General features: G+C 45.2%; 1 protein-coding gene across 4 annotated transcripts in view; it reads left to right on the top strand.

The window, feature by feature from the left end:
* CLPTM1L (CLPTM1 like) overlaps positions 1-24213 on the top strand; it is a 2174700-nt gene that overhangs the window by 420095 nt on the left and 1730392 nt on the right. For all 4 annotated transcript variants that reach the window (XM_086965311.1, XM_086965312.1, XM_086965310.1 and 1 more), the window contains one exon: positions 6246-6391. In XM_086965311.1, the coding sequence (XP_086821437.1) occupies positions 6246-6391 (146 nt within the window). The remainder of the gene's footprint in view (positions 1-6245; positions 6392-24213) is intronic.

Consider the following 24213-nt stretch of genomic DNA (forward strand, 5'->3'; position numbering starts at 1 on the left):
AGACCTGCCACTCTGCCTTGCAGTGGTTATAACATTGTCTGCTCGTGACTTCCTCCATTAGAGGGGAATGTCGGACAGGTTACCCATCATCGTTTTTCCCCAAGACAAATATTTGTGGCACGTAATCCCAATTATGCTGCTGAAGCCTGGAGAGCGGCAAAGGCCGTTCACTTGGTGCTTGAAACAATGAATGGTAACCGTTACCGTAACACCCACCTAAATGTACTGTACACCACCTCCCACGAATCCGGCTGGTATGCTGCAACCCATCGCCACCCTTAACGTGGCTCCTTGTGCAGTTATGCCACCCACAGAGGGTACGAGGTTAAACCATGCTCCTTCGTCCCTCTACGCCCCGTTAGAGCTCAGGGCTCTGCAGTAACGAGGGAGGCAGCGAAAGCGTAGACAGGAAGGGCAGAGACTCATGTCCCGCCAGCCTGTCCGCGCCCTAGCACTGCCGGGTTTTAGGAGATCTACTCGGCGTCCCCACCTAGATGCCAGATCCTCATGTGCCATCCCCTTTCCATAGCCCCTGTGAGGGCATGACCCCACCCTCTCCTTAACCTTGACAAATGAATACTGCACAGATAAAATCGCACCTCTTCGTGATTACATCTGTCATCACATGCAGTTCATGATTGTAAAATCTTTTATCCCACGGTCCAGTTTGGTCCGCTGGGTTCAGCTAATTTCCGGTTTATCTGGCACTCCCCACCGAATGCCTGGCGTCCCCTCTTGAGTGACACGGGCACTCCACATCTCTCCCCTGCCTGAACTGTGACAGCCTGCCTTCGATTCCTTACCATTCAATCACTCAGTTAAATGAATATACTGACTCACATGCAATCCTACTCCCCTGGCCCCAAAAGATTTATAAAGCTCTTCACCATTCCCCAGTTTCATCTACATGGAGACACACCCCTGACTCTCTGGCCCTGTACCCGCTGCTCCATCCAACCTCCATCAGCCCCCAAATCAGTTCATGCTGTGTCCCCTCTCGGGCCGCCCTACTCATTCCAACCGACTTTTACCTGGCAGCGCTTTGACAACTCCTCCTCGACTTCACTGCTTCCCCTGCAGTGCCATGTTCAAGCCCCCGGTTCTCACCTGTTCACGGGCCCGTCGCTCCTCCTCGGTCTCCCGCTGAAGTCGTTCAGCCCGCTCCTCTGCCTCATTGGCTTGCTGCTACAGCACTTGGATTTTGCTCTTTACCGCCTCGATACTGGTTACTCCCGCAATGGTTACTCCCGCCATGGCGCCAAGCACGGGTGCCGCGATTATATTAAAATAAAAGAAATAGGAAAAACATCTATTTCTTTAATTTTGGTATAATCGCGGCACCCGCGCTTTACTTGTAACATTTTAAAAGTAAAGCGCGGGTGCTGCGATTATACCGAAATGAAAGAAATAGATGTTTTTTCTGGGGTTTTTTCAGCGCTACGAGGCCTCCGGGTAGCCTGCGCTGAAATAAAACCCATTTAATTATAATAATAATAATAATCACTTGTCACAAATGATGTTCTGGACACCTACGTTCGTGGACCCCGAGTCAAGGTCAATCTGGTTTCCTTATGCTGCACACCCAGACCAATAACCAACCCTATAGTATTAAACATGCTTTGTACATGGAAACAGGCGCATGCCTCTTTGAAACTAGATCCTGGCTTCAAGTCGGCCCTCCTGTGGAACACAGATCTACCCAAAGGTGGAGAAGTAATTAATTGGCCTGTCTGGAAAGCCTGTGTTATAGTCATGCTTGAGCCGATGATCTTGGGAGGGGCATTCAAATCTTTCACAGACCTCCCCTCTGAATATGGCTTGTGGTATTCACAACAGTGTGTCCCACTCTAACCCTGCCTTAGAGATCAGCTAGGCAAAGGCCCCATAACAGTCTCTCCCTCGCCGATCCACTCTTATCTGGACAAACGGAGCACCACTAAAGGGGCAATCTCAAGACTGTACAGCGTACTGGTCACCACCAACTTCTCACAGCCCACACTTGACAGGACTAGAACTTTTTGACAGGGAAGTGGTTGTGCATACATACTCATCTAAAATCTGGTCTTCATTGTTAGATTCACAAGAACCTTTCCTTCGGGAAAACAGGTTAACAATTTCATTCTTTAAATTACCCCTCATGGCAGGCTGCTGGTAACATTCTGATTGTTGGAGATGTGACATGCTGCATGTTCTATGGATTTGTCCCAAACTGACTGGGTATTGGTCCAAAGTTTGGCCAGTCGTTGGAGAGCCGGATTACCCCATCAGGTCTTACATGACAGGCAGTACTATCCCTACTAAACACAGGAAACAGTGAGTTGCAAAGGAGTAGGCAATTGCAAGTTATGCATCCTCTGCTACTGAAGAAAGCATTTGGTTCTACATGGCACAGACCGGCTTTCGGAGCTCGTAAAAATCTCAAACTGCGAGCAAATAATTTTAAAAATGAATCACCAACTAGACATCTATGCACAGATATGGGAGATATATATATATATATATATTTTTTTTTTTTATTTGCGGGTTTGTAACGCGCTAGGATCACCTCCCAAAGGAGTATCTCCGCGCCTTTTGGCAACCTTCCTGCACATAAACAGTGGGTATATACAATATACACTAGTTTTGAAATAAAAAGGTTTTTAGCTGTTTTCTGAACGGGAGATACTCCTTGCAAAGTGTCAAGGAAAGTGGGAGGCTGTTCCACAGTGTTGGGCCAGCAATTGAGAGGGCTCTACCACCCTGTCTAGCCTTTTTTGCTCTCGGGACCTGCAGCAGAGCTTGTTCACTAGATCTCAAGGATCTCAAAGGTTTATAGGGGAAAAATCTATTAGACAAATACACAGGGCCTTTCTTCTGGAGACACTTGTGTATAATGCAACAAGTCTTGTACTTCACCCTTTGCTTAACGGGAAACCAATGCAGGGTGTTCAAGAGGGGTTTGGAGGGGGTGCGAGGGGGCTGGTTTAGAACAAGACGGGCCGCAGTATTTTGGACTACCTGCAATCTGGCAGTTACTCCCTCATTTGCTGATAGAAGCAACCCATTGCAATAGTCTAAGCGACTCAACACTAAGGCCTGCACTAGCGTCCTCCTGGTTGAGTCAGGGAGCAAGGGAAAAACTTTCCTCAGCATTCCGATGACATGGAAGCAGGACCCCACCACTTGGTTGCTATGTTGCTTCAGAGACAGCTCCTGGTCCAGACGCACACCGAGATTTTTAACCACCTGCTTGGGCTCCGGGACTGGGCCAAGATCTTGCGGCCACCAGTCAGGGGACCACAGGAGTTTGGCCTCACCGAACAGCATCACCTCCGTTTTTGCAACATTGCATTGCAGGAAGTTAGATGATATATACATATATATATATATATATCACCGAAGAAGGCACGTACTCAAAGAAGTACGGTATGGCTTTCTTTATTATATCAGGTCTCACACGACCCCATGGCTAGAGAGACGCGTTTCGGCTTCGCAGAAGCCTTTTTCAATCTAATTGGCGCCCTACACCTGTAGGTATATATAGCCCTTCCCCCATCAAGGTATTTAATAAACATCAAGGAAATACTCTTGCCCTTTAAACACGCATAATATATAACATTATTGCAAATATGAAAAATGAAAAAAATGCTCCTTTATATAACGCATAGTGCAGCTAGTTGTTCAGCATGTTTTAGCATTTCAAAAATGATAAATGTGTGTAAGAACAATTGTCCGAGATAATCTCATCAGTAACCTCTCGTGGGAGAAGATATATTTTTGATATATTTATACTATGGCACCAATCACTCTAGAAAACAAAGCCCTTAAAATAACACACACATTCAGTTTAAATGCATAAAGACGTGCAGTAACTATTTAAAAAATGTAAACGTTGAGGCCTCTTAAAGCCCGACATGTTACTTCTACTAACCCGGAGGCCAACAGTGTTTAGAGAAATGAAAGCTGCACTGCAGGATTAGATATTATTCTGCGCCCACATGAACTCGCCGTAATCTGACAGTTTAAGCAAATGAGGCCGGGAGCCTTTGTGATAACAGTTGCAGAACATGGTTTTAAAAGAAACACACAGTGTGTTTAATTAATCGACAAAATATCAGCTTCCCCTTACACATTTATATCCCCGAAAGGACTACCACTCCCACAATGCCTCAATGAACTCGGGCGAGAACCTCACAGTCCTGGATCTTGATATTAGCCAGCATATGAGTCTCTTGAAGCTGTGGCCAGTAAATGTCAATGCATTGTAGCAAGCATGAGTCAGAGTCTCGTAGCAAAAAAATAGTAAAAGAGTAGCCTTAAATGTCTTGGACTACACATAGCACTGGATAAAAGTTAATTAATGGACAACAAACATGGGGCCGGAGGAGACCAATAAACAAATGATTGCTTATGCCGAACATTCCTCACCGCATCCGCGTTGGCGTCAGCGGTGCCCAGTCACCAGAGGGCTCCAGTCTCCCGAGTAAGGCATTTCTAAACAGGGGAACCATTAACCCCGTGCTGGCAGTCGGAGAAACCGCCCGCTACGAGATCGTCGTGTCCCATCTGCTGTCATCCTTAGTCCTCATCCTGGAACCAACTCTGGGGGCTCCACCATTAGCACTCCCATGCTCCTCCAACAAACTGGGTATTGGTCCAAAGTTTGGCCAGTCGTTGGAGAGCCGGATTACCCCATCAGGTCTTACATGACAGGCAGTACTATCCCTACTAAACACAGGAAACAGTGAGTGGCAAAGGAGTAGGCAATTGTAAGTTATGCATCCTCTGCCACTGAAGAAAGCATTTGGTTCTACATGGCACAGACCGGCTTTCGGAGCTCGTAAAAATCTCAAACTGCGAGCAAATAATTTTAAAAATGAATTACCAACTAGACATCTATGCACAGATATGGGAGTTATATATATATATATATATATATATATATATATATATTCCTTGTACTCCGCTCGATGTAGCAGCCGCCACATCACTGTCCTATCTGTCCGAACAGTTCTCCAAGAATAGCGAACAAGTCAGACCCAAAGTTTCTGGTGCAATTTTAGTGTTTTATTTCCATAAAACCCAGCAAGTCCGCATGACTCGTTTCGCCTCCCACTCGAGGCTTGATCACATGATATATATATATATATATATATATATATATATATATATATATATATATATGTGTGTGTGTGTGTATATATATATAAATTTTTGAGCGCAGAGGATTGAAGTCCACAAGCTTGTCTGGTATTCATTTTCATTACTGGAGTGGTTATTGGTGCATTCTGATGTACTGCGAACCAGAGATATGATGCAGTTATGCAGACCTCGTCGGTCGGGCAGCCGGAGATCGGATCAGTTCACCAACCCCCGGCAGCCACAGCCTCCAAACCATTATAGTTTGCCCTCTTACCATCATGGACACCCAGTGCAAAGCAGGATACACCATCACCTGCCTCACTGGAGGTCTTTAACATCAGACCAATGGATTCTTCAATTTGTCCATAAAAGCTACTCCCCTTTGTTCACAAAATACTACCTGGATAGTTTGGTCCGTAGGTACAGGCACTTTGCCCGTTTGGTCCAGCAGTACTTTTTGGCATGCAAATTGTTTCGCAGACCCACTTCAAGGGAGGTATTGCTTTGGTATCTATTCTAAAGTAAAGAATCTGCGGCTAGAAGTCTCTATCAGATGAACAAGTTACTTGCCTTGGGTAACGCCTTATCTGGTAGAGACTCTATCTAGCTGCAGATTTCTGACCATCCAACCCACCCATCCTCCCCTCTCTGCAAATGGATTTCTTGGGTACATGGCTTTCCCCGTTCAGGGCCCAAGTTTTCCACAGCAGTGATCAGTGTTCTTCGTGACTCCGTGCTCCTGGCGTGGAAAGTTGCGAAAAGAAACTGACATAAGCACGCCTCTATAGGCAATCGAACGCATCACTTCTGGCACTGATCCCGCCACGCAGGGCTGATTGATGCCACCTACCAGCGCGTAGAGGTACTGCTCACGAAAATATTGAGATCCACTCATCTTAAGTAAAGATAAATGTGTGAATATACTCAATTAAAAAAATGAAAAGCAAAAGAAAGAAGCATTTGCTACAGTGCATACTGTAATTATTTTGAGGACTTCTTAATTCACTTAAAAATTATTTAATACTGCAGATAGTATTCAATGTAGTTCAGCAAAAATAGTTTTAGAATAAAGCCTTACATCAACAATGGATTATACTAAAGCTTTGTCTGTCTTTTAATTTAAGCAAATTGAATCAGATAAGAAAGATACGAATGCCTTGGACGAGCCTGTTTCACACTGGAGATCAAAGTTGACTTTAAATGTCATGGTAGAAGATTTTATTTTTGATGGATCCTCTCTCCCTTCTGATGTACATCGGTACATGAAAATGTGAGTAAAAGTTAAATCTGCAGTTGATGTTTCCATCCAGAATAATTGTTAGAAGTGATTTAAATACTTCTATTATGGTTACAGTACAAAGTATGCAAGTCATTTGGAAGCTTAATCCAACATGTACTTTTGGAATAGGCAAGATAATAGGAGGTAGGCTGTGTGGCTGACTTCAGTATTCAAATTTCATGTTTTTGTCCATGCTACTAAAAATGCATAATTCAAATATGGATTTTTTGGGGGAGAATTTAACGCTGTAAAAATGGTGCACAGAATGCCTCAGCATTGTGGGTTAGTCCTGTGCAATCTATCGTGTGTGATCTACACCACATACATGCTGAAACGCTGTGTCCGAGCTGCATGAGAAACAAGTTTTGGAATAGCCAATAGGTCTCGCTTTTGGGACTTTATAAGTATTTAGTTATGCAGTACAATATCCTTGGTGCAACAACAACTGTTGCATGGCTAAACACTTATAAGGTCCCTAAAGCAAGACATATTGGCTATGCCAATGCTTGTTTGTTTACTTGTACTCTGGTTCCATGTGAGTAGGGTGTCCCTTGTGTTCTCTTACATGTGTTTATTAGAGAAGCTGTTCTAAATCATACCCGTCATTGAGCTACATTAATTACACTGCCATGGTGTCTATATAGATATGCCCGTACATACACGCACACAGTTTTAGGTTTGTAAAATCTTGAATAAACCTTGAATTAAAAAGCATTTTTGCATTATGCAGGCTTACGATCTTGCAGAAAAGAACTTGACAAGCTAATTCTAAAAGATCTCAGTGTTTATCCTGATTATCAAGCAGAGGACATATAAATATAATATAGTGCCGATGGGTGCCTACCCAAGTAACAATTATTTATACACCTCCTGGCGCCCTTTATCCAGATAAGTTCCAAGTCCAATATTTTCAGCATAGCTTCAACAGCTTCCCTAGCATTACATAATAATGATTTTAACAAATCTTATACTCAAACTGACACATATAGTGACAAAAGCTGTCGCCCATGAATTCGATAAGTAGGATTTTTTTGATTCTTCTGGAAAAATGAATATGGTCTGTCCCTGGCTCTCTTTTGTTGTTTAATTATAAGTTTGATTACATTTGTATACTTTTTTTGTTTTACATTTGGAAATAAAATTTGCTGATCCGACCGGTTACAATAAAAAATATTTATTGCATGAACTAAAAGAAAAATTGCACAGACATTCAAACAAAGGTACACCACAGTTAACTTTTAACTGCTTTTCAGTACTGTAAAATACACCTAATTGTTCCAGTGTTTCGGGGTTATTTGTGTGTTACAGAGTGAAAATCAGGATTTGTGCAGTACTTTAACATTTTGATATAACATTCTTAAAATGCTTATGGTATGTGTAAGAAGCCTGGCACATTAGTTGCAATACCATTGAAGTCGAAGTAATCCTAGGCAGTGCTAGTGAAAATAAACCACATGCCTGGAGGTCTGTGCATGCGCTACAAGGAGTTGTGTGCTAAGGGAGGCTCTATGAATCTGCGCATCCACATGTGAAGGTGAACTTCAATCTCTTGTCCACGCATGCCTGTAGTTAAAACGATAGCTGAAATTCAAGCTATTGCTTTACTAAATGGCTACCTACTTAAATGGAGTACATTCGGATCTGTTACGGGTTTCCAGGACAGCCACATACTATACCTACATACAAACAATCTTAATTGGAGTCTTTCACAGAGTGGAAGTGGTAATTGTGCTGACATAGGTACAGCTCTCCTGGAGCTATTTGGACACCGCAGCTTTTCTTAATGAAACTGAGAGAACGTGGGCTAAAGAAGAGGGAACTCACAGCAGTCTCGATAAGAACCACGTCAATTCTTGAAACAAAGTGAGTGCCGATGATGAGAATGACCTACTGGTCACAATATACTTCGGTTTATTTATTTTTTTCCTCTTTCTCTGCTGACCCATTTTGTCAATGCTTAAGATGCGCCAATTAAATTTAGAAAAATAGATGCAAATCGAAACTTTCTATGGAGCCTGGAAATAAATCTATTTTCTTAATCAAAGAGAATGAAGGTGTAAAATTCGATGTAAAAAGCACTATGAAATGTCTGTCGCCACCCGGTCTGTGTTTAAAAAAAAGTATTTACATCACATTAGAGAAAGCTAGCAAATCACAGAGAAAATTAGCCATGTGTGTTCCATTGACAGCTGTCTTTGGTCCCCTAACTGATGATCACCAGAGGGGAGCTGACGAGAAGGGCGGGGGGGGGGGACAAAGGAGGAGGTAATGCAAGCAGAGGTGACGAGAAGGGCGGGGTGATAAGGGAGGGGGAGGTGCAAACAGAGGAGCCTCAATAAAGCTGATGAGAAGGGAGGGGGTAATGTTATGTTATGTTATCAGCACTTTTATAGCGCACAGCTGCCCCAGCAAAGGGGCGTCCCGGCGCTTTGGACAGTCATAAGAAACGCAACACAAAAGTCATCAGAGAGCAGGAGAGCAGAACGCTAAAATACAGAAGGGAACAAATGGGTTTTTATAGCCCTCCTGAAATCAAGCAACTCATCCAGTGAACGAATTTGGGGTGGGAGTGAGTTCCATAATTTAGCAGCTAAAACACGAAAGGATCGTCCTCCGGCTCGGCAGAGCTTGAACCGCGGGACCACAGCGCGGTTTTGACCAAAGGACCTCAGGGAACGAGAAGGAACATAGGGAATGAGAAGGTTCTTGAGGATCTGGGGGGAGGACAATTTGAGGATCTTAAAAGACAGACATACGGTCTTAAAATCAATTTGTTGCGCCATAGGCAGCCAGTGTAGCGTCCGAATAGTTTCTTTCACGGAACAGAACCTCGGTAGACCCACCAGGGCTCTGGCAGCAGCATTTTGAACACGCTGCATCCGGGCGACTTCTGCCTGATTTGCCCCTAACAGGAGCGAGCTGGCGTAGTCAAGCCGTGATAAAATAGTAGCTTGCATAATCAGCTGCCTAGTAGTGGCGTCAAAAAATTTCAGGATGGGCCTAAGCCCTCGCAAAATCCCGAAACAAGTGGATGCCACTTTTTTTGTGTGGCTGCAAAAACTGAAGGCAGAGTCTAGCCAGACACCTAAGTTTTTAACCTCCGAAACCGGAGTAGGAGTGACGCCTAGCTCTCGAGGCCACCACTCTTCACCCGAAAGGTTGCTCTGTTTGCCCACGATCAGGACCTCCGTCTTCTTAGCATTGAGCTGAAGACAATTCACTGTCATCCAGCCTGCTACTGCTAAGAGACCGTCCCGGAACCTGGGGGCATCAAGGTCGGACCTCCCACTCAGTGTCACCGCCAGCTGCGTGTCGTCAGCATAGGAGACCATAGTCATGTCCCACTGCTTGGCGACCGCAGCCAGCGGCTGCACATAAAGATTAAACAATATGGGGCTCAGTGCCGATCCCTGGGGCACTCCCAGTTCGAGCGGATAAGATTTAGACTCAAAGGGTGGGATTGCAACCCTGAATGAGCGATCGGCCAGGAAAGACCGAAACCAGTCCAATGCTATGCCAGAAGAGACACCAGCCTCTTCCAGACGTTGCAACAGAATAGAGTGTGAAACCGTATCAAACGCGGCACTGAGGTCAAGTAGCACCAGTGCCGCAGTCTGACCGGAATCAAGCACGGACCGCAGATGTTCCGTCATCGAGAGTAGAGCTGTCTCGGTGCTGTGGCCAGCCCGGAAGCCATTCTGGGAGGGATCCAGAATTTTAGCCCTCTGTAGATGTTGAGACAGAATACCATTGACATGGGTCTCTGCAACCTTCGCAACCCATGGAAGCAAAGAGATTGGTCGATAATTCTCCAATTTGAGGGGGTCCAACGTGGGTTTCTTTAGGATCGGGTGACAAAAGCCTGTTTCCATTTAATTGGAACAGTACCTGAGGAGAAGGACAGGTTAGTAATATGGCGCACAGGAGGGAGACAAAGAATAGATGGTTCCCTTAACTGCACCGGTCTGAGAGGGTCAGCAGGAGACCCAGATTTTACTTTAGTAGCCAACCTATTAAACACCTCCTCCGAGAGGCAAGGGAGAGTCGAAAGAACCACGTTCGTGGAGGGGTTGGATCTCAGAGCCTCGCTCGAGGGGATAGAGCTAGGAAAAGAACGATAGATAGCCTGAACATTTTCAAGAAAAAAGGCCGCTAGATCTTCACAATGAGACACTGAACAGATTTCAGCTGTAGGAGCTCTTTTCGCGGTCAGGTCTTTGAGGACTTTGAAGATCAATTTCGACGGATTAGAGCTATTTTTAAACTCTTTAGAATAATAGGCCGCACGGGCCCTGCATATGGCTCTATGATAGCTTTTAACTTTAGTGAGGTATGCAGTCTTTTTCCCAGCTTCATAAGTTTTCCGCCAGTCCCGTTCCGCTTGTTTACATGCTTTTTTTAGCGGCAGCAGGGTGCTATCGTACCATGGACTTGGTTCTGAGGAGCGACATTTGCTCCACATGGCGGGGATCAGAGCATTTAGAGCCCGGCTAATCCACGCACAGAAAAGATCATAGCCGGATTCCACCTCGTTAAGGGGACCAAGCGGATTTTCAACAAGTAGGCGATGGAAGTCTTCAAGCTTTAGTTTTTTCCAACGGTTTAAAAGGGAGGTCTCTGATCGTAAGATACAGTTTCACTAGAAAATGATCAGACCAGGCAACTGGGCTTGGCTTCGACACCTTAGCTCCCGACAAATTCGAAAATATGGGATCCAATATATGTCCACCCACGTGTGTAGGGTGAGTCACCAGCTGACTTAGCTGCAGTGCCTCTAGATCAGCAATAGTGCTGCTAATCGACGGAGTATGATGGCGATCAAAATGGAGATTAAGATCTCCAAGGATACTAAAATTGGCCGAACCCATTGCAAGGGAGCTAGCTATTTCAGGAAGAGCTTTCCTAAAGGCAGTATCCTTGCCATGCGGACGATAAATCAAGAGGCCGGAGAAGGTAAAATGGTGGCTGACCGTGACATTGAAATGTGCACTTTCGCAGCCATCCAAATTCAGTACCTTCCAGACACAAGGATAACAAGACCCAATGCCCCCACCCCTAGAGTTACGATTATGGGTATAGATAGAATACCCCTGCGGAAGTGCCAGATTCACTACTGCTGTGGCCTCCTCCTGTAACCACGTTTCAGTCATAAGGAGAACGTCTGGGTCCTCCTCCATAATGAGATCATGGATCGCCGAGTGATTTTTTTTACCATCGATCTCACATTAAGATGCAAGATAGTAAGTTCTCGGGGGGTCACAGGCCCTGTATGTGGTGATTCAGCAGTGGAGAGCTCAATGAGAGCAGAGATAGGGATTGGAGTGTTAAGTGAAAAATTGCCACATGAGCAACTAAGAGGACCACACAGTGGGTCACAAGGCCCAGAGGCACATTGCGGGGGCATCTGTCTAATAGTCAGCAGCTCCTCCCTCGAATACTGACCTCCTATGATCTGAGAGGCAGAGTCCCTAGCGCTTCCTTAGCGCTGACGAGCGCAGACGGGCATGACTCTGGCTCGACTCTGGCGCGAATACGGCGCGCCCGCTGCGCGTCACCGCTGCGCGTTTCCATGGCAGGTTTAAGTAGAGGTCCGTGAGTATGCCTGGAACACTAGAGCGCTTACCAAAATGGCGCCCGTCAAGTGTCCCAGCCTACCCCCAAAATGGCTGCTGAATCGCCGTATGGAGCACCTAGAGACCCGCTCAACCAGCGGTGAAGATGCTAATTATTGTGCAAGTAAGCGCTAGTATGCCCGTTAAAATCTGGGGATAAAAACGAAAATTATAAAGTTAGACAAAGAGGAGTATTTTAAAACTAAGTGCTCGCTTCCACAAGTGAAACGCTGAAAGCGCAGAAAACGCCAAGTGCCTAATGTGCTGCGCAGAGGAGCACTACCTTAGCCAAGGAAACAATGCAAACAAAGGAGCCTGATTAAAGCTGACGAGAAGGGAGGGGGGAGTGCAAGCAAAGGAGCCATTAGAAAAAAAAAACAGATGGCAGCTGTGTACGTGAACGCAAGCTTTAGGCCAGCAGGGTAGCACTTTGAAAAGCCCCTTACTAAAAGTCGAGCTGCATTGCATGCGCTGCTCTAGGCTCGACCTAAAAAATAAGCAGTTGAAAGGTGCTTAATATAATTAAGGTTATCGCTTGTGAAATTCCCAAACCTAGAAGTGAAAGGGATACACGGGTTAATTTATGGGGACAGCCATCGTACTGACGTGTAGGGGCTTTAACTTTTGGTAAAGAAAAACGTGCAAAACTGACTCTTGTGCAATACTCTGATCATTCCTCTAAAGCCTGAAAATGTGGTTTGCAAATTTTAAAATGCTTTATAGATCACATTAATCAGCTGCAAATAAAGAAAGAGTCTGATAACTTACGACTTGAGTCTTAAGAATTTTGTCGAAGAAGAGCCAAGCTGTTGGCTAACTTTACTAAGTGATATATAAGGAAGGTAAAAGGAAAAACTAGATGAGTGTGGTTGTCCTGAAGGTGTTTGAAGTGGCAGTGTAGTATATTCCAGAAAATAGCCCATCCCTTGGCCATCACAGAGCAGCTTAGAACGCATTGAATCTTTGTAAAATCTATATTCCAAGGAATATAGATGGGTCACATTCATGCCTGAAAGAGGTCCCAAAACATTCCACAGACTATGGCAAAAACTTTGCTTTGTTTAACTGTTTCAAGACCTCTGGAGGAAATAAATCTTTGTGGGGGGAAAAAAAGGGATTCCTCACTCTATTTCCTGCAGTGTCTACTTTAAAGTATTTAAAGATTTAAAGTATTGTGCCACGCTTGGTATGTTTTTGAATAACAGTTCGAGGCACTGATCCATGACCTCTTAAAAGTCACCACCAATACTGCTACTTGATGGGAAGAACCTCTTGGAGAGGCCAGGTATAGAAAGTATGTTTGCTTTCTCTCCTCGAGCTGCAGTTGAGCATAGAGGCCAATAGACAGGAACTAATCATTTTTAGTGTTTCTTTAGTGAAAGTAGAAAGAAAAGCTGTTGATGGTATGCACACTAAACACTGGCTCTAGGATTCATTCAGCACTTGAAAAATCAAAACAAATGCCACTGTTGATGTGCTGTATGCTAAAGACTGTCTCCAGGATTCATTCAGTAACAAAAAAAAATGCCACTGTTCTCAACAGTGTAACTTCATCCAACTGCAATTAACCAGGGATTTACCTAATTTTCCAAAACATAGGAAGCCTCCCTAAACTGACCCTAACTGAAACTTGTTTAAAAGTGTTCAGAAAGATCGGCCGGGCCCCCCGTGGGGCCACAGTCAGTATGCTGCAATTAACCACTCCTGCGGGCACAGCAGTCCCCGCCCTGGTGTCTCGGATCGGGCAAAGGACTGCCTCGGCCTGGATACATTGTAGCAAGCAGCAGTCCACTAGTCAAGATCATTAACTGCCTGCTTCTTCACAGTCTATTCTGGTGGCAGCGCCCCGGCTGGCATGCCTGTGGGGAGCAGCAGAGCCGGCGCAGGTGTCATAGGTGCGCCAGCTAGCAGCCTGGCGTTACCAGTTTCAACCTGGTACAGCAGAGTGAGACAGTGGCATTAAAATGTGTGACAATGCATTTCAGTGCAGTGATGCGGCGCACTGCACTGAAATGCGTTAGTCACACCTGTTGCGTGATACTTAGCAGGCCTGAGATCGGTCTCAGGAATAAGGTAAGCAAGGAAAAATATCAATCTTTCCAGACGCTTCCATGTTGCAGAGCGGGTTCCAGAATTATCAGGAAGAAAGATGAAAACATTTCTAATTTACAGGATTGACTTTAAATGCTGCAGTTCATGGGGAAGTGACTGTAGGAGAGTAGGGTCTGCTTTCCTATGGTCACCCCACTTTTTGCTTTTGCTTTACTGGTTTTCGACTTTAATGTGGCTGTGGGCCTGCTAATCAGACCCACAGCCCAGCTGTTATCTATCTAAAGTCATACCATGTACTTTAGGTACATAACCATTGGGAATTGGGGCACCTTTGTGATCCCCTGTATAGTGTACCATAGGTACCCAGGGCATAGGTGCATCCAAGGCCTACCAGGGGCTGCAGCATGTATTATGCCACCCCTGGCTGGACATCCAAACTGACACAACTGGCTGATCACTCATCTGGGGCAAGGTCGTGTAATCACCCCTTGCTTAGATATAGTATACCTATGTCTAACCTTATATCTAGACACATATGCACCTATAAGTCACTCCTATGGCAGGCCTTAACAATCCTGAAGGCAGAGTGCTTGGTTTTATGTGAGATGGTGCTCTAGCATGAGCTGAGCCTGTCTGCAGCTTTCAGACCCATGTCCTTATAGCTGTTCTATGATATAGCCATACCATATACTCTTAAGTGCATTATAATCCTTGCGGTTGAATGCTAACTTTGGTTTGGCTTTATCAAAAAATGTTGTGTAAGGTGTCATACGCTTTGGAATACTACCCCCTCGCCAGTTCTGGCGACGGGGGTAGCATTCCGCCCTTCTAGAGGGAGAAGACAAGTTGTTCCTGTTAATCACGGTTAAAGTTAACCAGAGCCTCAGCATCACAAAATGGATGCTGCTGCCACAGGCACAAGTCTGACCTCCTGCTGCTGGGAGTCTTTCCAGCGAGTGAGGCTTGGACAATAGGTTTCCTGTCTTGGGAGGTGCTAGCACCACCCCAGACAGGCCATAGTGTATAGGGGCAGGGAGGGCTGAATGAAATGAGACACTGCCTGGGGCACACAAAGGTGTCCCATGCATAGCCTGGTTCAAACCAGTTGCTGGGGCACTCCAGCCCCAGCTCTGGCACGAAACTGGACAAAGGGAAAGGGGTGTAGCCACCCCCTTCCCTGGTCCCACCCATAGGAGGGACCTAGCAGGTAATCCAGGCCCTCAGATTAGTATATAGGTAGGAGCTGAGTCAAGAGACTTTAGAGGTATCCTGAACTGAAACTTGTAACCAAACTCTGGACCTTCGACATTCTACTGCAACTAGAAGACTGAAGAATCTCCCTTGTGGTCAAGGAGTGACCACCCTGTACCTGCAGGCACCATCCAGCAATCTGCGGTTTACTTTGTCGACGCTCCTGCCGTAGCCCGAGCACAGAGTCCGACAAGAGCCAGACTTCCAGACTTCTTTGACCCCGATCCACAGTCCCTGCAAAGCTGAGACCCTTGGAGGCGACGAGAGACGTGGGACCAGCCATCTTGAAAAACCTGCTCCTTGCTACTTGTGCAGCTTCTGAGGCGCCCTCTAAGTTGTGCATTGGGGATTGAGAAGCCCCAGCCCCGAGCATCATCTGCACCGAAGATCAGCCCTCCACACTCCACGAGTTCTGCGTGGGGCCCTTCTGCATTTTCCTGCTCGACGCGTCTGTCCTGTTACTTGCCCGTTGCCTAGTGGCCTCTGTGATGACGAACCTTCGAATCTGAACCGCCTGCCTGGTTGCTCCAGGGGGGCCCCTGCTTCCCTGCAAAGGAGAAGCCCCATAGACCTTGCCTGTCTATCCCGAAGCGAATGTTCGATTCCTGCGTGGGTTGCATTTGCCAAGGCCTGTTGACTCCAATCCGGAAGCAGACGCCGCCAACAGCGAGATCCTTCGTGGGACAGTCCGAATCTAGCTCCTGGTCGTCGTCGACGCCTCCTGGTCCACGTGGCTGCAGAGTGAAGCTTCACGACATCACCTGATCGCTTCGCGACATCGCCTGGTTCCTTCCTGGTTCCTTCCTGGTCACTGGCTAGTGACCCAGACTCCATCCCCTCTGCTTTCAGGTACTCTTCATCTTCGATCCGCCCTTGGATCCAACCGGACACTTATCTCCTGGTCACCTGCAGCATCTTTCTCCAAGGCTCCATAGGATTCAGCGACGAAACCCGACACACTTTGACATTTATGCACCCGCTTCCTGTGGGTGAGGTAACGCAAGTACTCCGGTCCTCCTGTGGGTATTGACTATCCTAGTGTCCTAGTTTTCAGTAGCTTTCTCCTAGTCCATCCGGAAGTGTCCTAAAAGAACTCCATTTCTTTCGTTCCCATTCTAACTCTATGGTAACTTGCGTGTGTGTTAAGACACTGCACACGCCTCCCGTGGGTCTCCTGCTTCCTATCCTTGGGTAGTACAGCGTAGCCCCAGCGATGCCCTAGGCCCATCCTTCGTTTGTGACGTGGTCCTTATACCACTATTTTAGTATATGGTTTTACGTGCCCCTAGGGCCCTACTGTATTTTGTGCAACTTATTGTATGATAATGGAGTATCTTGTTATGTGCTTGTGCCTCTGACCTCATAAAGAGTTCAGAGGGTTGTGTTAGTAATAAATACATATATATATATATTATATATAACCTGTGTGGTTTCCTTTCATTTGGTATTAAAGGGTTACATATGGTAAAACGGCTGGCTTCACATGCCCTCTTGAGTTTAGCCTAACACTGCTTTGTCCATGCTACCACTAGGATAGCTGGTCTATAAGGTTGACTTTATAACCATCACCATAAGGGTTGATTGGACTGGTGCAAGGTGCTCACTAGAATAGTGAACATCATATACCAGGCCAACTTCTCACACCGAGTACATGGAAAAGGCATCCAAAACCTTGAGGCTAGCCAGAACTCCAAAAAGCCTGGCATGACCAAAAGGCTGTGCTGACTGTTTACCAGCCAGGACAGAAAGTGTGGGTGTTGGAGCCAGTGGCCCCAGCAGCACTCCAAGACAAATGGTCTGGACCCCACACTATTGTTGAGCAAAAGGGAGAGGAAACCTACTTGGTTGGCTTTTGGAACTCCCAGGAGCCCCCACAGGGTGCTTCATGTCAACAGGTTGAAGGCATATGTTGACAGGGCAGACATGGGCTTGCTCATGGCTACAGATGAGGGACAGGAGGAGGAGAGTGACCCTCTCCCAGACCTGCTTTCTCAGAAACCTTACGATGGGTCAGTTGATGGTGTAGCCTTGGCAGGCAGCCTCACTGATCAACAGCAGCAGGACTGCAGACAAGTTCTCCGGTCCTGCAGACATGTTTTCACTGACTCCAAGTCAGACAAACTGGTGCACCCATGAGGTGGACACTGGTGACAGTCTGCCTGTGAAGAGTAAAATCTACAAGCATCCTGATGATGTCAGGGACTGTATCAGGACAATGGTCCAAAAGATGTTGGATTTGGGAGTTATTGAGCCCTCGGAGAGCCCCTGGGCCAGTCCAGTAGTCCTTGTGCCTAAACCTCACACCCTAAGAGAGAGATGAGGTTTTGTGTGGACTACAGAGGACTCAATGCTGTCACTAGGACAGATGCCCACCCAATACCAAGGGCAGATGAGCTCATTGACAGATTGGCTTCTGCCAAGTTTTTGAGCACATTTGACTTGACAGCTGGCTACTAGCAGATCAGGCTAGCTGATGATGTAAAAGCCAAAACAGCATTTTCAACCCCAGGAGGACATTATCAATTTGTGGTAATGCCCTTTGGTCTGAAGAATGCACCTGCCACATTCAAAAGGTTGGTGAACCAAGTCCTCTCAGGTCTGGATGACTACTGTGCAGCTTATCTTGATGATATTGCAGTCTTTAGCTCCACCTGGGAAGATCGAATCGAATCAAAATCTTTATTCGAATTTTTGCAAATTCATAAAAGCAATACAAAATACAATCCCAATGAATAAAATGACCATGATTTCAAATACATTTAAAAACAGCACATTATAAATTACAAATTAATTAGCAGCAACAGTTCAAAAATTTTCTAAGGGTGCTCCATTGTTTTCCGTACATGAGTAATAACTCTTAAAGTGCTAGTGCGGAATATCAGTTCATCATTATTCAAAGTTAACAGCATCAGATGGGATTCCTCCAAAGAAAGTGGTCTGTGCTTCTTAAAATACGGTGCTAGGATCCATTTGAAATATTTTTGGTAAAATTTACAAAAAAAGAAAAAATGTAAATCATTTTGTACGCTCATATCATCACATAGGCACAATTTATTTCCAGTTCTTAAGGAAGAATAACCTAGTGGGAAACATAATAAAAATCTAACAGTGCCTGCCCTTAAACGAAAAAGTAGAGATCTTTCCCAGTTTGTCATTGGCAGCGTAAGGTACAATGGAATTGATTGTATATACAGATCTTTATTCACATAAACCTGGATTGTTGGTTTAGTTAGCTCCCTCGCCAGTCTATCTTTACTATAAAGTGCATACAGTGCAGACTTTAGATTATGTTTGTCTTTGGGCTCAACCTTGCTAGGATCAAGTAAAAGATGTTCTTTACCTACACTACTCAGTTTATTAAAGACTCCAGAGAGCCAGGGGATAGACATCCCTTTTTCGCAATTAAGACAGTCTCTTATAATATCATGGGTTAGGCTGGCCAGGTTATTCTTCCAGATAGCAAGCCAAAACATGGCCGGTCTAGATGCAATAAAATCTGATATATAGTGCAAGTTCAATTCACAGTGACAAATATATTCTGAAGAGGAGATGGGTGCTCCGAGAATTTTTCTACAGAAGCGGTTTTCCTCGGTCTGGATACTCAGTGTTTTGCCCAGACCCCAGATCTCTGCCCCGTAAGTTGCTACTGGCACGCATTGTAATTTAAAAAAAATTTCAATTGCTTTTGTGGCACCTACTTTCTTAGGCCGTGGAAGGCTAAGAATAGCATTAATGGATTTTGAGAACTTGCTCGTGGCGTGGACCAAATGTCCACTCCACGAGCCGTTCGCAGCAAAAACCATTCCTAGGTAGGGAAAAGTATTAGTGGAATTGAGTTTATCAAATCCCACCGAAATAAAACTTAGTTGTCTCTTCCCCGGGCCACAAGACATGATTAAAGATTTTTTTAAATTTACTTTAAGATCAAGTTTATCCATGTATTGTGCAAAATCTTTTACCAAACTGCGTAAAGCATTTGGGGTAAGGCCCATGAGCACCGCATCATCTGCATAAATCAGAGTCAGTAGCAATCCCCCCCCCTTATTTTTGGGACATCTGTAGTTGCCAATTTTAGAGATTTGTTTAGTCCATTGATATAGATAATGAATAACAGGGGTGCTAAAACGCACCCCTGCCTTACTCCTCTTTCTACCTTTATGTGCCCTGACACTTCCCCCGCCATCCCGATCCTTACTTGTGCCTTTGTGTCAGTGTGCAAGTAGGCAAGAAAATGTACAAGGGGCTCATCTAAACCATAGTCTAGGAGAATGGACCACAATTTGGACCTATTTACTAGGTTGAATGCGGACGATAAGTCCATAAACGCTAAGTAGATTGGTACCGCCGAGCAATGGTATATTTACCAATTACTAAATTTAGATTTAGGCACTGCTCGGTCGTTCCAACCCCGCTTCTGAACCCCATTTGACAGGAATCTAAGATCCCTGTTTCATCTACCCAATCATTTATTCTGTTGTATAGTACTCGCCTCAGAATTTTAAGGGTATTGTCCTGAAGCGAAATGGGTCTATAATTTGTTGGGTCTGTTCTTTCTCCTTTTTTATATATGGGCACTATTATACTTGTGGACCATGTATCAGGTATTGGCACTAATGGCAGACTATTAAAGACATTTTTCAAGATGGGTGCCCAAAGTTCAGGTTTCCCTTTGATAATGTCTATTGGAAGGCCATCTGGCCCGGGGGCTTTATTACCAAGGCTTTGTTTAATACCCGCGATCACCTCTCCTAGGCTGATCTCTAAGGAGCATAATTCGCCTGGTGCATAGTTATTACTACTATTTGGGGGTGTTGCGTACACTTTAGAGAAATGGTCTTCCCACTGGCAGCTGGAGATGGTACAGCTTATTACTGACATTTGGGTTCCCATGTTACGCATATTTTTTACTGCAGCCCAGAAGATCGTACCTTTTTCCCCTGATGCTGAGTCTGATAGCTCCTCCCAACGTTCTGACAAGATAATTGCCTTAAGTTCCCCTATTACAGATTTGTACTTCTTTCTTGCCTCTCTAACCTCAGTTTGGCATCTGGGCTTAGCATTCAGGGCCTTACGCAAAGCCCTATTTGCAGCTGAACAGTTGTTATCGAACCACTTAGGGTCCGTATTTCTTCTTCGGTTGGGAACAGTTAAGAGTGTTTTTATAACTGTACACAGGTTAGTAAAATCTGAGATTATCCTTAGATGGTTCCCATCAGATAGTGTGCATGAATCTATTAAGTTTTGGTGTTTAGTTGTGACCTGGTTGATTATGCTGCCACTATCCACCCCCCTCCATTTCAGTCTTAAGTTGTTTGTGGCGGGGGTTATGTCTCTGGCCCCCACAGTGCTTGTAAACACTGGCGAGGACCCTAGTCTAATGTTTGCCACCAGGGCATTATGATCCCCAAAGGCAGTCTCAATAACCTTAGCCACTATGAGGCCATCAATAAGCTCAGGTGACATAAAAATATAATCAACAGTTGTGGAGTAATCTCTGCCTCTGAATGTTGGAACATAATTACTTGTAGGGGTAGGGCTTACATCCATAATATTAGTTAGCATGTGTTCACGAATGAGCAAATCCAGTTCTAGGCCCCTTTTTGCAGCTCGGTCGCTTCGGGTATTTGTCCCGAGTAGTTCCAAGTTAGAAATTTTAGCATTAAAGTCCCCAGCTAGGATAATCCTTTTGCCCATACTTTGGTCTGGTGACTCAGGGATGTCAGACAAGATTTTAGAAAGTTCAGTCAAATTTTTGTTTGGGATTGAATAAAAATCGTTATTATAAAAATTAATCACATAAAAGAGGATCTTTCTTTTATATTCAATGATCTGGATGTTTGGACTTTTGGTAGGTATTACCTTAATACTACCACCTGCAGTTATCCTAATACCAATTAATAACCCGCCCATAGGTCTGCCAAAATCAGGTTTAATTGCAATTATACTATTGCAGTGAAAACCCGCTATATGCAGGTTGGTGGTGGCCCATGTTTCCTGGAACATAATTATATCTTTATCGGATAGAATCTTTAACCAGTCTGGGTCGGATAGTCTCGATTCCAGCCCTGCGACGTTCCAACTAAGGATCGCAAGGTCAGATTTAGTTGATATATTAGGGCAGGCTTTTCCAATATCCTCATCAATTGTGGTCCCCACGTTTAGAGATCTTTTTTCAAGTAGCGAACTATCCTCACCCTCGCCGCTGCATATAATTGCTGCAATCGTCTCCTTTCTATTGTTTGTCCGTGTGGGTGAAGGGAATCCCTCTGTGGGAGATACTATTACGTTTGCTTCCCTTTCATTCGGATTGGGCAGCGGGTGGCTATTAGACATCTGATTATCTCTACTATCAGACTTTCTAGACCCTTCCTGGTCTTTATGGGGATTGATGATTGCTGTCAGTCAGTCAACCATCTCTAAACAGCTGTATCTATTTGCGGTCGGAACCCCTATAAAATTATCCACAAATGCTCCATCTCTTCCCATGTTCCCTCCCCAATTTCCCCAATCTTCTTCCCAGTCTCGGTAACCCATTCTACTCTAGTTCCTGTCATGACCTGGTCAAGCACGACTCCTAGGGGGATAGAAGGAGAGTCGTTTAGTTTCTATATGTTTGTAACAACCTTGTGTACTCCAGGAGCATATATAATCTACAGTACGAGGGTCCTCAAAATTGATTATGACGCAGTCACCCTGGGTAGTTTTACGCTCTTTTCCTATCCAGGGGACTCTACGCACTGTTAAAGTCCTACTTGAGCATTATGGAGGTAGAGGGCGGTTGGCATTGAGCCAATATTGCACTTTGTTCTTTAAAGACCAACTGGTTTCAACAATATGGTCAGCCACTCTGGAACCCCAATCATAACCACTACTAGCGGACTTGCTTCTGGAGGGAGATTAACTATACGTCTATGCTCTTTTTCTCCCCTCTTCTGATCCTTATCTGGGGGCGTTGGGGTGGTCTTAGGTAGGTTATCTGTTTGTCTAGTGGGTGCAGAAGGTACAGAATGGTTTGCCGGTGTAACTAAGGTTTTGTTAGCTTGGGCTGCTGGTGTCTTTGATATTACATTTGTGTTCAACACTTGTACCGTCGTCTTCTTAACAGCTGGATCTACCAAATTGTTGTTTCTAGGTTTTGTCCCACCAGCTAAGGTAGCCCCGGGGTTAGATGTATTCTGAATATTCTTAAGAGTATTTTTGGAGGGGACACTCAGCTAGGCCAGTTGTTTTTCTATGTTTGAGAGTCTAGTCTCTATTGGGGAAAAGTAGGTATTAAAAAGCTCCCCTATTTTTACTAACAAATTGCTAGTTGCTTCACAACGATTACATGTTTCCCCCCGCGTGGCCAAAACCTCTGCACTTTCTGTGTCCAAAACCACATTTGTCACATCTGGGATTGGTTTATTATTCCCATTGCCATTTTTTGGATGATAGACTTTTGCTTTACTTGGCTTTTTCTTTGGTGCACACTTCTCTTTAACCATTGGCACCTTTGCTTGTTTCTTTTGCTTCTGTATAGCGCCCTCCCGCCTTCCCCTTGACTGCCTATTTCTTACTTTGTCTGGCGTGAGATTAATGACTAGTTCAGGTGACCTTTCTAATGCCAGACTTAGTTGAGAGTCTGATAAAAGTTGTGACGCAGACAGATCGACTATGTTTTGCATACTAAGTGTTTCTAGCCGGTCATCTGCTAGAGAACCGGGGTCCTGGGTTTGCGCTGGGGTTCTAGCTAAAGCAAAGAGTCCCAAGGATGAACGTCTGGCTAATTGTAGATCTTGGGAGACTCTGCGTTCAAGGAGGATGATGCCTTGGTCTATAGCTTCGTTCGCCCTTGTTATAAAGTTGACCAGAGGACCAATTATCTGCGCTCCTCCCGCAGCTGTTTTGCTTCTACTACCCCTCGTAGACATATTGCTTATCAATGTATGTTCAACAGGTATCAGCTTATATAATATAATTAAAGTAAAGCATACATACAGGATATCTGTGTGAGAAGAGTGGTATACAATAGATAGGCAAAGAGGGGGGGCCCGGTCGACGCGGGGAATAGTGCGCGATTTTATGCGCCTCCTGGTGCGATATCCCGGTATGCGACTTCCGGTCGCAGGGGCTCTTGGGAGTTGTGGTTTGGAGTCCCCCTCGCTCTCCCCCACTCGGCGGCAGCAATGAGGATGTCAAGGGTGCTGCGGCGGAGGGAGAGCGGAGACAGTAGCGCTGATAGCAGTTCCCGCCTGGTGAGTCTGATTGTCCCTGCTCCCTGCTCGTATCAGCTCTCGCCGTCAAACAAATAATTTTTGTTTTGTAGGGCACATAATGACTCTGGGCATGGACATCATTTTGAAGAGAACAACGCTGCTTAGTACATGCATAGGAACAAGTACCAATGCTCCACGTCTGCCCTAAATCTATCCAGGCGCCCTTTCACATTGTGTTTGTAACTTTAGTTTCCGTCCCTGGTAATCTATATTCCTAAGTACTTGAAACCCATAGGGGATTTCCTAAGCAGTGGAACAGTGGATTTCTCTCAGGTTATATGGTATGCCGAGTATTCACCATACACATTGAACCTTCCACCCGTCTATGGCAGACCTGACTCGACACTGCATCTTTTATCACCCAGCACGCTTAGGGCTCAACCATCAAGGTAAAAAAAAAGTGGGCAAATTGGGGATCCCTACGTAGTACCCCGGTTTAATGAAAACACGTCGCATAACGGGCCTTTTAAGCACCCTTTCGCCATTGGTTCTGTATACAATAAAGGAAGACCCCGCCCTCGAAAACTGAACTGAGGCAACCCCAAACAAGGCAACATCTATAAAATAATGCCTCTGCCTGTATGTGACCAATTTGGGACAGGTGGACGAACGACATAGACGACTCAGTGGAAAGTGGTGATTT

The sequence above is a fragment of the Lissotriton vulgaris genome, chromosome 4_1 (assembly GCF_964263255.1).
Source record: "Lissotriton vulgaris chromosome 4_1, aLisVul1.2, whole genome shotgun sequence".
In the NCBI taxonomy this organism is placed as follows: Eukaryota; Metazoa; Chordata; class Amphibia; order Caudata; family Salamandridae; genus Lissotriton; species Lissotriton vulgaris.